Raw genomic sequence first — 17,613 nt, 5'->3', positions numbered from 1 at the left:
GTATCAACGATCATTCAGCCTTTAATTCTAAAACTGATTCAATTTTCCTGTTGGTGGGAGATGATAATTTGCGAACACTTGGAAGCTTTAGGTGGGATCTGGCAGAAACCTGCATCAAAGAAACTTTGCGCAACTGTGTGATGATGCCAGTCTTGAAGTTCCAAAGCACCAAATATTTTTCTGAATTCTGCTGAATAGTGATACATTTTTTCTGTTGTTTCTATTCACATCACTGCTGATTACGAAGATATCTGTGTGTAAACAAAACCTTTCTCATCTATAATTAGCCTTCTCTGACTGATTAAGGAACATGTTTAGAATGAGGACATGCTTAAATAGAATGCTTCTATTTAAACCCTTATAACTTCACAATCAACCACAAGATACAGAAGAAAAATACTCGATAATTTAAATGCAGTAAGATTGCCTGAGTATAACAGAAATGCTCTTAAGATGTTACTTTTCTGCTTCAGCAGATTATAAAATCCTCTAGTACCTGAATTACAAATTACTTCATTTGGAGCCCTTTTAAAGTGGAAATTACCTATGCTGACTAGTTTGTGCTCCTGAAGAATGAATTGTTCTGAGTATTTGCTACTTCATATTTAGAGTTATTGCATTAAATACACCTTCCTCATTACATAGTCTAGCAACAGTTGAGAGGCTGCTTTGAAATTGTGTAACTGGTGCTGTTCAGTCTAACCATTCTTTTTTCATTTAAGTATTTTAATATCAGTAATATGGGATTCCTTCTAGAAAAAAAACATGCGTATTTCAACGTTTTACTTTTTGTGTGTGTAGTATTCATTTTACATCACGTAAGCTTGCAAGGTTTAGCGGTTAGAATAAATAATAATCATCATACAGCACTTCCGAGCTTTATCGTCACTTCTGGATCTGATTCATTGTATGACATTGGACAACATGCTTAATGACAGTGATATGTTGTGTGTATTTTTCAATGAGCATTTACCACAGAATTTCCTCTTCTCTCCTCATCTACTAGATAAGTTTACATGCTTGAGTTTAAATGTTTAAATTGAACTGTCCCAAACAAAAGAAAGAAATACTTTAATTAAGCATCTTAGAAAAGATTTTGTTTCCCTCTCCAACTGTTTCATCCAGTTATCATTAGTTATAGCTCAAGATTGAAAAGGGAGCAGAAGTTGCCACAGAAGAAAAAAAGGTAATATCCTTAAGCATATATAATAGGTGTCTGAATGCCTATTATTATGTTAAGTAAACCCATTAAATTAACCACAATTTATTTTGATGAATGATAACTCAGAATTAGTAAATGCATAACTATGAAAAATCTGAATTTAATTTGTCATCTTCTTATGTCCTGGTAAATGAGAAAATAAAAGAATAGGGCTGTATTTATGCAGGAAACGTATCCACATGCAAAAATAGGAAGTGCTTCTTTTCCAGTGTGCTACATGGGCTTCAAAGAGAAGAATGGTTCCATAAACGAATGGTGTAAGAAGCATCTAAATTGTGGCCTCGATGTTTCTTTATCAAGTGGTCTTTGGCTGTCACTGCAAAGCTGCCCTTTGAGTATTTCAGTGAGATTCAGAGAACATAGTAAGTCTTGAAGTATGTTCTTTTTTCCCCTTAAAAGATTATATTCCTTTTTGTGCCTCCTTATTTTGTTCAGGTCAAGCCATTTTGTTATAAGAATTTTTGCAATATGATTCATCTGGAAGAAAAACTGAGAATGTACTTTGCCTTTCTGAATGCCTTTCCTACAGTCTATACTCCATGAGGCAAAGGGTATTTTGTTCCTTTCTGTATTGTAATGAGGGGAGGAAATATGGCTCTAAATATAGATATCATCCTGAATGCATACGTAACTGAGTACTGTTGCACCTGTCAAACAAGTATACACATTTATTCTTCTCATATTGTCATGTCTCTGCAAGCTAGATAAGTAATCTGGGCATGAATTACTGAATTTGGAACAGCCATAGGTAATAGGTATTTTCTTTTATATAATGTTTTAACAGTAATTTCTCAAAGAATCAAAATGGAGAAATAGTCTTTAGACAGCTACTGTCCAATACTTAAACACACAAACTTTAGTTTCACTGACCTGCAGAATGGACTGGATACAGTAGGAATCATATAACAAATCCCTCCATTTAGACAAAAAGATCCATAACTGGTGCCACAGAGTTCTTCATGATCTTAAAAATAAGACCAAAACAAACACAGAGGAAAAATAGAGACTTCTGTATTTTTATCAATAAAAGGAAATCTTAATTATAATTTTGGGGAGTGGGGGTGGCCTCCTTAAAAAAAAAAAAAACCTAAAAAAAAACCCCCCACCATAACAAATCACCACACACAAACAAAACCAGCCTATGAACAAATAAGGTATCAGTCTTGCCTTCCAGGCCAGCAACATATAGAACTATCTATCTTGCAGAATTGTTTCATGTAACAATATGCAAAAAGATCACAAATTTATCACCCTATCAGATGTAAAGCACCTAAATTATATGAATAAATGCAAAATTTCTCTTGCAGTGAGAGGAACTTTTGAATTCTCCATTACTTCATTTGCCTTTCATGACCACAAACCGTACTGAGTACAGTGATTCACATGACGACCTATATGAAGTCTGGTTTGTCCTGTTCCAGTGGCACAAACTATCTTTAGCTTAACTAGCTTCTGTGAGAGAATCAGAGTCAGTACAGATAAACCGAGAATAGTCTCAGGTGTGGACCAGGACATTCTGAGACTGCTTCAAGCTGTATTAAGAGCTGAATCATAGTGCAGTTGGACACCACCAGGTTTTCCCACCCCAATTTTTAACCACCAATGGAGGAGCTAGCCTATGAGGTGTCACTTATGTAGAAGACTGCCTGTTACAAAGTAACTTCCACAGATCTCAAAAAGGTTTTTTCTAACTCAATAGGCTTCTTATATGAATTGTTAGTGTTTTAAACACAATTAGGCATTCTAATAAAACCCCAAACACAGGATACTAATGGTGGCACTCGTAGCAGCAGTTGTCCATTTTATGCTTAAATAGAATATCTAACTGTACCATTTCACTCTTTTTGAAAGAAGTCTAAATTTGGTAGTTGGACTGCCTGTATTTATGATACATTTAATGCATCAATAACTCATTTTATATATATGCATATATTTTTTATATATTTCTTCAATCTTATGAAACCACAATATCTCAATCAAAAGAAAATAGAGCAGTCTTCTGACATCACAAGCATGAGAATCCTGTGTTACCTTGCACTTTACGTGTTGTTTTTGCTGTTATTTTTCCCGGAAGTTCTGAAAATAAGAATTCTGCTGTCTCACTATTTATGTATAGAAGACATGTTCTATACAAAATATAGTGTTGTTTAAGAGGAATCAAGATTTTAATTTTCTTATTTGTCCTTCAGGAAAAAGAGTTAGGGTTCCCCTTTATTCCTGCAGAAAAAAGTGAGATAGTGTTGCCCATAAGACATTCTATCCTAGCAGGAGCTTCTACAGCTTTGTATATAAAATAAACCTGACTTTTCTAAGAGTAACAGAAAAGCTTAGCTACTTCTAACCCTGTGCAACGAAAACATCGTGCCTCCTGCTATCTTCTAGACCATCTCTAGTAATTCCACTCTCCCATCTTTTCATACATTCTTCCATTTCTATGATGGCACATTGACATAGGAGTGTGAGTAAAGTCCTTATATTATTTTACGACAAAGGCAGTTATACTCCAGAGCTCAACAGGAATTCAGTTTCATGTTCATGTTATCAAAGTGCTAGCATCCAAATGGTAACTGGACCTTTTTGCATGTGTGCAGATAAATTAGGGAGCTGGAGGAGCGGGGAGGTAAAGCTGGAAAGATTGTTCATGTTTGACCCTGTTGCACTGGCTCAGGATGTGGCGTAACAGAAATGTGTGTTCTGCCCTACCTTGTTAGAAGTTAAATGGAAATTTATTTTAACTCTGAAGCTTTCTGTGCTTGTCTACTGGCAATTCATTTACGGCAAGTTCACTATTAAATTACTTTTTTAATTAGTTTGCATGGGTAACAGTATAATTGGAATAGAAATAAAATGGTAACAGAAGAAAACAAGCAGGTTTTTAAACAAGAACTATAAACTATTTGATTTTAGTCTATTCAAACATAACAGTGGAACTTCTGTGACAGTGTAATTAAACTGAAGGCTACATCCTTCCTTAAATGAAGAGAGGATATTGAATATATGAACAGTGTATCAGGATATCTATACAATTATAAGAATCAAGAGAGAAAAAGCAAAACTCTCAACTTTGACCTGCTCTAAACTCTATTAAGCATCTGAGGGAGTTAAGTGTTGTTGAAATTCTACCAAATGGAAAAAGCAAGATGATAGAAGGTAGGCCCCACAGAAAAATCCTTTTAGACAGCTCATGGAAAGCCTTCAAAGAAATTCTCATGAGAATTAATGAGAACTTGTTAACCTCCTTAAAATCCTGCCTTATGGTTCTATTTCTTTTCTTCATCTTTATGCAGAAATAGGCCTGTCTCATATGGGCATAGTGGTAGAGTACTGAAGAAAACTAAATGCCTCAAGTCATTCAGGTCTCAGAACATTTGGGAGAATGATTCTCTCACTGTTACGGTGTGATCTGTGTATTAAGGACCAGCTCTGCAGTCCTTTCTGTTCTGGCAAAATACTAGACATTTCTGTTCTGGCAAAATACCTCAGGCAGTCTGTCTTAGGCCTATTAGGGAAAAGTGAGAGAGGTGGAGAGAGAGAACAAAAAGTGCCTAGGAAGCCTTTGAAACCTTTTTCATTGTAATTACAGACAATTTCTCTATAGGCTATTTCTTTCTAGAGCTAGACTTCTTTCCAGTGCTAAGGGAAAAACGGTAACCTTAATTTTACCAGTAATGAGATATTTGAAGAAACCTCTGGGTCCATGTAGATCAGGTGCCCCATTTTCTATCCAATTGTGCTTTCCATGAATTCTATTTTGTGTATTAATACTTTGCTACTACTTATTGAAAATATCAGAGTAATACAGTATAAAGTAGACGACAGACTTATGAAAGAGAATAAAAGAAAATTCAGGATACTCTAACTCTAAAAAAAAAATAAATTATTAATTACTAGCAGTAGTGGGTTTTGCTACAATACAAAAATACGTATTATTGTGCTCCATACCCACTTTACTGAAATGCAGTAGTTTGGACCAAATTTGAAAGCTACAGCTCTGTATTTATAGACAGGAAAGTATGAAAGCAACAGTTCATCCCTTTAAATTTACAGTCAATGATGCAAAAGAGTATACTGGAGAATCAGAAGGGGTTCAATACAAGCCAAAACCCAATTACATTAGCATCGGTGGATGTGTTATGATTTTTCATGAGGTAAGTCAATACATTGTATTAATCTAAAAATGCAAATTGTATGCTTTGAAAGTCAAATGTATACTACATTCAGACTACCATAATCAAGATAGAAAAGTTTAACAAGTCAAGTGATGATGGGCAATTAAAAAAAAAATACAAAAGATTTAGCTTTTCAATTAATACAACTGTATAAACTCTATCAACATATGTTCTACATAATATAGATATATGTATTTTGATATATCCTTCTATGTGAGAGATTAAATAAAAAGAAGTAGGACACAAAAGTTACTTTTAAAAAAAGTGGGATTTTGGTGGGAGGAGAAGTGAAGAAGAATGAAACAAGATTGTTCTTTTTAATGCTAGACTGTGAATACTTAAAACTGGCAGACGTAGTACCAGCCTCTGAATACACTGATTCTCAATTATTCTTTCTGAGGACATTCACGAAAACCTGTCCCTAAACTATCTTGTCTGTTTGCATTTAAACTTTTGTAACCTGACTGTCCTATCTATTAAAAAGAAAAACAAATAAAGGCCAAACACCACCTTAACCCCCAAAGAACCATGCCAGCCTTTATAATCCACATGTTGACTCAGCCGTCTTGCCTAGTCCAGAGGCTAAAATACTACAGACTGTCTAATCCTGAAGTCTGCTAAAAGAAAAAAGGGAAGGGGGAGGAGTGGGAAATGTTGACAGAAGATAAAGGGGCTGATGCATGCTTCCTCACTTATAAGCAACTTTGGACTGTATGCTAATCAATCATGAACTGTGAAATATTAGGACTGATCAAAGCAAACATCTCCTTAAGAGAATTTGTACCACTGACTGGTGAACTCTAGTTTGCTGACTAGTAAGTGAAGACAGCCCTATGGAGCAGTTGTGACAATCCCAATGGCAGCTGTCAAAATCAATGCAATTTTAATGAATTCTAATTATATATGTATACACATCCAGGTAAAGACTTGGAAGAAATTACCTGTTCGCATATTATTCCAACAACAATTTTTATTCTTGGTCAGAGTCTATTCTTCTAAAACGGCACCTAAAGACAAACATGTAAATTTAGTGTGTCATTTTTAATCCCAGTGACTTCTTTCCCTGAAGAAATAGCTATTGGAATGCATCTTTCAGTGTTGCTGCTAAGACATTTGTTGTACTTTGACAGTAATATACTGTTATATTATATGTAAGTTCCATTAATTCACAGTTAATTGCAAACATTCAAGTCTGATGTCAAGTCCAGTGAACTCCTAAGGGCAGTACTACAGAGTAAAACCAAATTCACACTAAAGCACATTTAAACAATGAATATTTTTTTCAAAGTGCCATGCTTATTCAGAATTGTAATACCTGATGCTTTTAGGCAATCTAAATTACTGTTTCTGGCTAGCAAATTAAATTGGCATTTGTACCTTGAAAGTCAGTGCATACAATTGAACCAGTCCTCAGACTGACAATTACTCTGTCAGGTAAGATCTTGGTGGTGGAATTCTTGCATTTCACAAACAAGAACTTTCCAATATGTAATTTCTCAGAGAGAATGTGTGTGTTTCACTTGAGTGTTTCTCATGTCTGGATGTCAGGTCAAATTAGTAATATAGGCCGTGAATTCAGCAGAATTCAGCAAGGTCAAGACTTGTACAATTGTTTTTAAAATATGGAATAGAAACTTTCTGCCTGGACAGAAACCAATCTTCACTTGACATTGCTAAAAAGAAACTTATCTGTAGACATGCCAACTCTATAAACATCTAACATTGCTACATTCTGTTTCCTTGTAAGGTATAGTCAAGGTTTACCGTACCAAATAGGTTACTGAACAAGCCTAACATGACAGATCTTATTTTTTAATGTTTGCTCTTTTTTTCTTAATTATACTCTAAAGTGTACATGAAGTAAATATTTAAGCAAACTGTCCTATATTGGAAGAAAGATTTTTTTCCCATTAAATGATCAAATAAAATAAATTATCAGCTTTACCAGAAATAATTGCCTGTACTTCAGCTTTTAGTAGTAGAAAGGCAACTTTCTGTAGAGGTCCATTTCAAAAGGTATACTGCATTTGTACTTACTGTATAAGCAGACAGTTCTGTTTTTCATAGGACCTCAAATGGCTTCTCTACCTCTTTAAGTGTCCTGTCCATACAAGAAAATCTGAAATGGCAGTTCCCTGTGACACTGGGCTGTAACAGCAAGGTCCCCACCCAAAGGCTGTCCTCTTGGGCTGTCTCACAGATACGCTCAACTTCGCTTACTTTGTGTACACAACCAAGTATAATTAACATAGCATGTAGCACAAAGAAACAAACCAACATGATTCACTTCAGAACTAAAATCCTGTTTTTAAAAGAAATAAATCATCCTGGAGATGGTTATTTTTAGCAGTCAGGATCTAGATTCTATATGTCCTGTTAAAAAGTCTTCAAATTTACATATAGTGCAATGTGGGTGAGGTTACAACAAAGACAAACATGCATACAGAGGCCAAGTACAGAATAGGGTAACACCCCATTATGCTCACAGAATCACTTGCATATTTTTCTAGGGTTAACAGTACTACAATTTATTGCTGAATTTAAAACATTCACATAATGTAGTATATATAAATTGCACCATAAAAATATAATATGCAGCAGTCAAAAATCTGATTTAAATTTGTATTTTATTGGAGCAAGCAGTCCTTTTTAATTTACTTTCCCTTTTCTCAGAATGTGCCACAAAATTGTATAATATCCAATAGCTCTCATAACAGAAAATATAAATAGGATATATAACCTAAATTTCAGACTAGCTCCTTTTCCAGATTTAATTAGGATATGGGTCCTTGAACAGACAAAATAACTTGATTTTACTACTGCAAAAAGGAGATCTCGCATCTCCTTTCCTTCATCTTATTGTCAGTATGCATCTCACTATCTCTCTGGTGCTGCTGCTGGTTTAAGTTTAACTTTTTCAGGAGATGCTTAAATCCAATGATCCAGCAGAAAATTCCTTAGAGGAAGCTGACAGCTTTCTACTGTATCAGTGTGTTAAATGAACGCGGTATGCACCTCATCAGCTGTTTGGACTAGGACTAATTGTTACACTTACTACAAACTGTTTGTAAACTGACTGCAGAGAACAAGACAGTTTGAAGAAGGCTATGGGACTACTAATTGTTTATTTTCAAACTTTGTTGCCTGCATATTCAAGGAAAGACGGGGTGGCAAAGGAAGGGGGTGAAAATACTTCTAAACAATCCACGAGGATGTGTGTGTGCATATGCATAATTTTATTCTTTAAGTTCTGATAATAAGTATCACAATTTGGGTCTAAAGATCACTTTCAAAAGAGATGTTGCTGACAGTATTCACAGTTGTGGCTTTGTTTTTTTAAGACTGAAAAGTAAACCATTAGGAAGTCATGTATTTATATGTAAATGCTTTTGTCTTTGGTGTTTGTTGCACTCTGAACAGGAGTTTAAGTATGTATCAGTGTCCTAAAAAGAATAAATTGGACTCTCTATATCATTAAAAAAGTAACCTGACATATTGTAAAGAAAATGAAATGCTATAGCAGAAATTGTTGCTAAACTCGATTCTAACTTGCTTACGTCTATCTGTGCACTGAACCGGTACTAGAAACACAAGAGATCATTTGTGCATCTACCTAACACTTTCCAAACTCAATGTCTTTTTTTAAGACACAGCTGTAGCCTATGCTCACAGAAACTAAGAATCCAATTCTACGAATGCTCAAATGTTTATCTTGCATGCATCTTGGGTGTTCGTGAAAGATTACTTTGTGTAACAAGTTAGAGTATTTTAATCTGAAATTTAAAATATAGCCTATATTGCTCTGTGCCAGTGTGCTGAAAAAACTTCAGATCAGTTCTACGCTTTTCCCCAAATCTTTGTCATCTAAACTGATATTAATAATAACAATACATTGTTTGAAAGACTACAGTTTATACATTAAAGTTAGGTCACCTGTGTATACTGATATATACTGATACTATTTCAGCCTCTTCAGTTACTTGAAAGTCCTGGGCATCTTTATTTTCATATTCTGACTCTGTTAAGAAGGACTTCGGTTTAGGAAAGGATTTAAATCACGTTTAGTATTAACCATATCCTAAATTACTAAGTTAAAGCATGTTCAAGTACTTTGCTGAATGAAGCATGAACTCTATGTGTATGTGTGCGTCACACTGAATGCTGCAAATAGAATGGAAATACTGGGTTACTGTTTGGTAGCAGAGAAACCACAGAACAGTGAGCTACACAAGAAAATTCATGCACTCTCATACTTCTTGGGCACTAAAACACCAGGGCAAAGAATACATTTTTTTCTTTTTTGGGAACTGCTATTGGATTTCTGGGCAAATTGAGCACTCGGACACAAAACTGCAATGGGTTCAGCTCTTTAGCAAAAATATGTGCTAATATCTGGCCATACTGGAGGCTGGCTGGAAAAAGTCTTTTGAACTCATTAGATTTGTCTTTAAATGAACCTGTGTGCTTTACTCCCCATATACTTAAAACAGAATCCTTATTGCCACTTATTTTTGTGTACTTTTAATGGCTAACTATTCTAAGCATCCATGAGATGCAGTATCCCCAAAAGATGATAACTGGAAGCCTTAATGAGCACAGGCAGATAAAAAGAAAGCACTGAATATGATTTGTGTTTTGTTTTATGTTCTTTGCTATCCAAACATTCTTAAAATTAATCTCTATACAAACTCTCCCCAAATTAAAGAAGATCATTTCAGTCACATGGCTATTTCAAACATACATTGTTTGTTCTTTTATATTAAGTTGGACCTTACAGCTGTCTTCAAGAATGGGATTTGACTGCATTAGGTATTCTTTTTTAAAATCCAAAAGAGGTAAAATCTCATTCTGCCCCAACACTGAGCTCAAATATTTGTGTCATGAAAACAATGAAGGGAAAAAATTTTAAAAATTGCCCTATCTGCTTAGTAGGCTAATTAAACATAAATTTCCTTCTGAGATGTGTCCTTGACATCTATCAAGCAGTTAGTAGTCTATGCCTCTTATTTTCTCCAAGAGCCAGGAACTGTCCTGAAGTCTTGTTAAAAGGAGTCCGTTTATTTTCTTATCTAGGTGATAACTTCTAATACCCTTACCATATGAAGCTCATAACTGATTAGCACAGAAAATCATCAGGTATCAGAAAAAAATCCATCAAACTGCCTGAAACAAATGGAGATCTCAATAAGGAAGAATTCAAGGTGAGATATTACAACAAATTTGTATAAGGACAATGTGTTTCTCAAATTTACGCACTGAAAGTTTCTTTTAAGATGGGATAGCCACTATGTGAAGGAACTCTCACGAAAGACAGAAGCGAAGGCAGATGCCAAATAGCTCACAAGTCTCTACATGCTTGTAATTGACAGGTGAATTTTTTGAATACAGTTGTTCAAAATTCTTTCCATTACAGTTTTCTGAAATGACAACAAATGATTGAGTCCTCTTAGGAATGCCTACAGAAAAACTTTAGGTTTACATTTTGACTTTATCCACTGAAGTATGTCTAGGATTAATTATATACTAAAACAGTTGGTAAAACTGTTATCATGATGTTGAAATCACAATTTGAGACATTAAGGTAAATTTAAGGGAAAACTTTTAATTCCTAAAATTTCCTAAGTAGTTTGCAACCAACTGCAAATTCCCATCTGAAACGCCAGTTCTATTGTATGAGATATTCATATGGAAGTTGGCAAAGCTACATTTCAGTTGAGGCTCCTGTCAAATGTATCTACTTGTAGTCATACTACATATTTGTAATTTTGAGATAGAGATTCCAGTCTCAAGATTCTGTGTGCTTATGTGGGGGGGATTAATACATTTTAGAAGACACTTGCATTAAAAAAACTACTCTCAAGCTTGGAAAAAAAACCCCACAACACTATTCTTTCATTCTGTGTGTATACTGATTTCTTCTATGGCACTTTCGCTCCCAAGTTTCATCCCTAAACTCTCTAAGAAATCAACTGAAATGTAATACAACTTAAAGGTTCTCACTGAGTGATTAATTTTTATTCATATCTCAGTGGTAGATATAGTGTCCATTGGAATGTCAGCTCTCAATTGTCAGTAATCTCAGATCCAAAAATCAGAACTCGAAAAATCCATATTACAAACTGGCATACAAAGAGAGAGTTTAGCACATGGACATTTAATAAAATAGACCAATATCACTTAAATAATTTTGAGACACTATAAAATATATATAATAAGAATTTAGATATTTACTTTTACATGGTAGTCATCAGGAAGCTAAGGTAACTAGTTGTCTTAATACTAATTTTTATTTTTTAAGCTAAACATCATCCAGACAGTAATAACTGATTGCTGCCAATGCCAGCTATTCAACAGCAGCTCAGCATATGGGAGAGAACTGTTAAACCTTGAATTTCAATGTCTTTTTTTATTTTGTGCATTTAAAGCATGTTCTTAACCTTGGGGGTTTTTTTACTTCCTTTTTTTGCATTTAATTTTGTATTGAGTTAATTTGTTCTACTTAAACCACAGCTTACCACAGCAAATGGGTATTCTTAACTCTGCTGGTGTAATCTTTCTCCGACATGCACAGGACAATCTGCTGAATCAACGTAATCTCTAATCTGCATCGTGTAATCTTGCAGCTGCTCTCTCCGTACGCAGTTATGTAATCCTGGTGTCTAGAAAAGCAAAACAAAACACACGAAGAACAGGCAGAACTTTAAGAATAACCTTGTCAAGGGGCCGGCGCGCCTCACCGGGCGGCCGCCCCAACCAGACCAGAAACCAGCCGCCGCCGGCCCCAGGCTGGAGCGGCCCCTCACACCGGGGCCCCCTCACCCCGCGACCCTTCACACTGGGGCTCCCACCTGCCCCCCCTGTCCCGGGGGTCGGCGATCGCGACGCGGCGGATCCTGCCGTGAGGGGACCTACCGGGGGAGGGGGGCGGTGGCTGTGGCGGGGGAGCCGCCCCGCCCCGCCCCGCCCCGCCCTCTCGCGCCTCACCTTCCCAGCCCGTAGTACTACAGCGCCCGCCGTTCGCCGCCACTATTGGGTCGGCGGCGCCCACGTGACGCGGGGCGAGCACGCGCGCGCGCCCCCTTTAAACCGCCTCCCCCCCTTCCCTTTCCCTCCCGCTAACCGACCTGAGCGACGGCCCGTTGTTTCCTAGGCGACCCGGGAGGAAGGGAGGGCGCGCGCGGGCTCGCGCGCAGGCTATTCCTCCTCCCCCTCCCCTCGCCGCTGCCGGTTCCGCGCGAGGCGCGCGCCGGACCGTTGGCGGAGCGGGGCTGCGCCGGTGCTGGCGTTGCGGGCAGCAGGTATGTGCCGTGCCCCGGCGCGGCCGTGCGCGGCGCTGGGCACCCCCCTCCGACTCCTGGTGCCGCCGTACGCCCTGCCGCCGCGGCGGGCCGCCCCCGGGGCGGGCAGGGCGGCCCGGCGGGGTCCCAGCGCCGCGCTGGCGGGGCCGCGCTGGCGGACGGGGCACGGGGAGCCCCTCCGCGGCGGAGAAAGTTTGGCGGCGGGCGCCGCCTCCCGCCAACTCTCCGGCGGCGGGGCCGGTGGGGTCTTAGGGTGCCCAGCCGCGGGCTGGCCTGCGGCGGGGCCGGAGCACCCTCCCGCGGGGTCAGTCAGGCTGCGGGCGGAGCGGGGCGGGCCGGGGGCGGGGGGTGTCTTCAGGCCATGTCCGCCTGTGGTGCGGGGCCCGCGGCCGCGTTGGCGCGTGCTGGTGCGCCGTTACTCCCCAGGGGAGGGGGCCTTGGAGGGTTACATAGGGCGGGGGGATCTGGGAGCCGGCGGGCCCCCCCCCCGCAGCCCTCCGCCAGCGCTTCTCGGCGGCGTCCCCCACAGCCAGACCCCTACGGATCCTGCGCCTCAGGACGGGCGCGGGTTGCCAACTTCTGGCGTGCGGTTCCCGAATACAAATAACCCCAATAACGCCTTAGCGTAAAAGTCGCTTTTATTCTTTGTGTGAAAACTCACCTAACGTGTAATACCGCTGCGATACGGCCACTTGAACAATTTCTTCATTGAGCGTGCTATAAATCGGTAAGATGCTGCAGCTCTTTTTGGAAACCTTCTGTCCTAGACTAGCATCATTGCTTGCCACAGCAAGAAAAGGAACAGGAGTTTCTTTTTTGAAGTCGAAATCCATTTAGACTGCTCTTAACCAGGGAATTCTCAGTTTGCCTTCTGTAAAGATGTAATAACCTTAATAGGCCTTTTTTGTTACATCTATAGAGGTGAAATCTGTAAATTGTGAGGATTGATGTGCTATAACAAGATAGCATGTCACAGTAACTTTACTTAAGGAAAATAGTACATGAGCATGTGTGGTTGCTAAGTTTGTTAGTATGCTGAAGTTAGGAAAAGGATCTGTTAAATATATCTCCAGCAGAATTTCTTGGTTCTTACATGTGGGTTTGAGAGCAAACCAACCTACAAGCTCTATATTAAATAGAGCATGCACCTGACACCATTGTAACAGCTGCAAAAGATTGTATATATAAAAGGAGTAAAATGAATAATGATGTTAGGGATATTTACAGCTGTGAATGCAATCAGCAGAGAAGCCTCATTTATCTGAACACAGGGCACCTGTCACATTATAGGCACACAGAGTCAGAAACTGCTGTTTTGTGCTGTGACTTGTCAGGATTCCTAGGTTTTTTGTAAGACTTATTACTGGAATTTGTGCAAACAAAGAAGAGTAAGCAACCTGTATGTTTTTAATGTGCTGTAAAACATTATTACCTGAACATGGATTGAGTGGGATGATATGGATACTTAATGGTTTTCTGGTAGTTCCTGTAAAGACTCTGCAAGTTCCTGCAGGACACTTGTAAAAGCGTTGTTAATAGCATGATCATATTAGGGGAGTGTTATAAAGTAGACCACACAATAGTAGCATGTAAGTGCTTTGCAACAAGATATTGTGATTAACATTATGCAGCAATTATCTTGTATGGGAAAAGCTGTTACTTGATCTTGTGAACAATATCTGGTTTGTGAGGCAGTATACTCTGTGCAGAGAAGGTAAGGAATACTTCTTATTTACAGAGGATGCTGAATAAGAAGCAAGTATTGTACTGCTTCAGACATGTTATGGATCCTAAACACTGTGAAGAGTATGCTTACTGTCAGTGAATTGACATTGTGAGTAAAAAGACCATATTCCTGAAGCAATGCATATGCATACTCATTCCTGTATGTTTCTGAACAAAGTGGGAGTTTTTGCAGCTCTGTTCTGATGCTACCCATTGGATTGCAAAATTGACATTCCTTTGTTTAGTGCAAGATGGGGTTTTTGCTTGAAGGGTGGAAAGAGGTGCAAGTTGTACAAAAAGTTACATGTGGTTAGCAGGTAGTAACTGTGCTGAAGACAACAGTGGGCAAAGAGAAACATGTATGTATCAGCTATTCTAGCTTCAGAACTGGTAGATGAGATGAAGATATTAACTCCAACCAGTTTATGAAAAGGTCAGTAATAAAATTAAGATGTGAGCTATGTATGCTTGTAGTGGAACTACTAGTGCAAGCCTGCTACTCAGCTGAAGTATTTTCAAATTGCGACTGACAGCATAAATGCAGAACATAATGCACAGTGTAGCTGTTTTCCCTATCACTGTGTCTGTTCCCAAAGGTTCATTAGGTGTATGCATGATTACAATTCTGAAGGTGCCCTGTAAAAGATGCATGTAGCTAATTATACTTCCCCTGTCCCAGCCCCAGGTACTGTTGTGCTGTTACTCCAGCTTGGGTTCAGTGGTGACTCCCTGAAACCCTGCTACCTGGCAGCTTGCTATTTCGTCTCTGATGGTCTGTACACTGCAGTTTCTGACTCTGCAGTAATATTGCATCATAGATTACTTTTAGCACAGAGGGACAGAACTAGCAAAACTCAGGCTTGATCAAGAGCATGGTTTCAGTGTTATTACATGTGGTTACATCCAAATTAGGAGGAGAAACTGCATTGCCCTATGAGATCCTGATAGGACTAAAATTTACCTATAATGTATCAGTATACTTTTAAATTAGTTGCATTACCTGGCAATAGAACAACAATTAACTGAATTGTGTTATGTAGTATAAAACCGTCTGCATACTCTAGAAGAGCAACAAATGGGGTGTTATGTTGGTATAGTGGTGTTCAACTCATCTGCTTCCTGAACAATGGGATTACTTAACAGGCAAAATACTTTATCCTTATGAACATTGCAGAACCAGTATTGACATAGGAGAGTGAGCTGGAGTCCTTTCTGCCTCGTGCTATCATTAAAAGTGTCAGCTAAGTGCTATTTGCAGAATCTTCACTGCTAGTTGATATGTGAGAGGAAGACTTGTTATTTGATTCCTCCTTTTCCTCTCCTCGCTGGTTCTAGCCTGATACTGTGTGCTGTTGAAACTTGTTTGCCACGCACTTGTTAGGTTTAATAATGTGAGGGGCAAGGCTGGAATCTGCTGTGTTGGAAAATGGGGAGTTTGTGTTTTTTTGACTTGGAAAAAAATTCCGAACTCTGTCAATACTTTTAGGAGTATTCTTGTAGTGTAGGTAGACATGAGCATACTTGGTGAAATTCCATCTTCAAGAGAAAAATAATAAATGTTGGTTTGTTGTCACTGTGGGGTAGAACTTGGCTGTTGTGCGTTCTTTGGCTCTAGAGGCTCCTGCCCAAGGTGAATCAAAAGCTTTTTTTCCACTAAATTCTCAGATGGTGTGGTGAGGGTAGAGGCTGGGTAAAAGACTTCTGTCTCTCTGTCATATTTCAGTCCACCTGTGTTGCTGGGCTTAGGATTTTGCTTGACAAGAGTGATGTATTAGGATTTAATTCTTAATTTAGTTATAAGGTCACAATGAGCTCTGTTACAACCATGTAATCCTGTTGAAATCTCTGGTTTTGCATGAGTATAATGAAAGACAGACCTTCCTGTAAACTCAAGTAGCAATGGAGGTTTTCTAATGATGCTTTTGTCATTAACTAAACATTATAAAATGCAATGTTGACTTATTTCTTGCTTTATTCATAATAATATTTTCAGCATAAAGAGGTTCTCCCTCTGTCTCGCTTTAATTTTATCTTGTCTAGGGTTCAGTGTTGCTTTGATATATTTCGACTGTAAGATTTTCGTGGCAATTACTATATCGTTCCTTGCATTGTGTAAAGTACCATGTGCACCTATAGCATTACACACATATTAAACTACATTTAAAAATGCAACTAAAATATTTGAACATATAAAGTCAGACAATGTCTGATTTAGAGTTGTGCAGATGTAGTTCTATACGGTGAGCCACCCTGTTCACTGAATGAGCCAATGATTTGCAGGAAAAATAGTATGTGATCTTAACAGTTAGAAAGGATTAATGCAAATGGAGCTTAAGTCATATGCTGTTTTAAATATGATGCTTCCTAATTTTTAAGAGCTTAACTTTCAACCCAAATAACCTTCTCACAAATTAGTTTCTAACATGGAACCTCTTAGTATTGTGGTTTTTAGCTCTTTTTTTTTTTTTTTTTTTTGTAAAACAATATTATATCAAGGTATAAACTTCCCTTGTTGACCTTAACAAATCCCTAAGTGGGATTTGAGCCTTCAGTAGTGATTTCCAATTCAGGTAATTGCCTTACTTGGGAAGGTTGTTATTTTGTGAATGAGGAAGAACCTTTGGGGTCTGTGCTTTGTCTAGGGAAACAATGTGTAAAGTCTGACCTATTTCATCCTCCTTTCTGCTGCCTGCCCTGTCACTCTGCTTTTTTTGCTTCAGCAACCTGTAAGTGCTCCATAGCATGCTGTCTGCCACTGTTCTGTCAGAGGTGCAAACTGCCCAGCCATTGTGTACATGGAGTTTGTGTCCGTTTGACTTTTTTTTTTCTTTCTTTTTGAGAGGCCACCAAATACTTGATTAAAAAAGCAAGAAGGCATAGGAAAATAGTTCAGTTTAATTTAAATGGATTGCCATGAGACAAAGAGCATCTCTGCTATTCCAGGGAACTTTAAAGGCTGCCTGCAAAGAGGCAAGTGTCAGAGCTTCTCAAAAAAGTTGCAAAAGTCTTTGTAGTGGAAAGTGTTATGTGTCTGATATTTAAGTGTGTCTACCAGCTTTTTCCACTAATAGAAAATGAAAATTCATATATAAAAATAACAAAATACAAATTTTATTGAAGTTGGAGAGACTTTTGCTGTTGAATTATTTTAGTATTTTGCCTTAAATACTTTTGTTCAAGTATATCAAATAATTTCTTA

The 17,613-nt window shown here is 38.3% G+C and overlaps 2 protein-coding genes across 7 annotated transcripts in view; one reads left to right on the top strand and one right to left on the bottom strand.

Moving 5' to 3' along the window:
• The window catches only part of NRG4 (neuregulin 4), a 33,175-nt gene that overhangs the window by 11,114 nt on the left and 4,448 nt on the right, over positions 1 to 17,613 (bottom strand). For 2 of the 6 annotated variants that reach the window (XR_012776220.1, XM_075505728.1), the window contains exons 1-4: positions 12,516 to 12,645; positions 11,907 to 12,050; positions 6,333 to 6,398; positions 2,093 to 2,186 (exon numbers count right to left, since the gene is read on the bottom strand). Coding sequence is in view for 5 of the 6 variants with exons in the window: in XM_075505728.1 (XP_075361843.1) it covers positions 2,093 to 2,186; positions 6,333 to 6,342 (104 nt within the window). In the remaining variant the exon portion in view is untranslated. The other 4 variants (XM_075505732.1, XM_075505729.1, XM_075505731.1 and 1 more) reach the window with 4 other exon arrangements.
• Positions 12,551 to 17,613, top strand: part of TMEM266 (transmembrane protein 266) — an 89,766-nt gene continuing 84,703 nt past the window's right edge. The window contains exon 1 of the mRNA XM_075505720.1: positions 12,551 to 12,689. The gene's annotated coding sequence lies outside the window, so the exon portion shown is untranslated. The remainder of the gene's footprint in view (positions 12,690 to 17,613) is intronic.

The sequence above is a fragment of the Mycteria americana genome, chromosome 6 (assembly GCF_035582795.1).
Source record: "Mycteria americana isolate JAX WOST 10 ecotype Jacksonville Zoo and Gardens chromosome 6, USCA_MyAme_1.0, whole genome shotgun sequence".
Lineage (NCBI taxonomy): Eukaryota > Metazoa > Chordata > Aves > Ciconiiformes > Ciconiidae > Mycteria > Mycteria americana.
The sequence above is the reverse complement of the archived record's forward strand: the minus strand, read 5'-3'. Positions and strand labels throughout refer to the sequence as shown.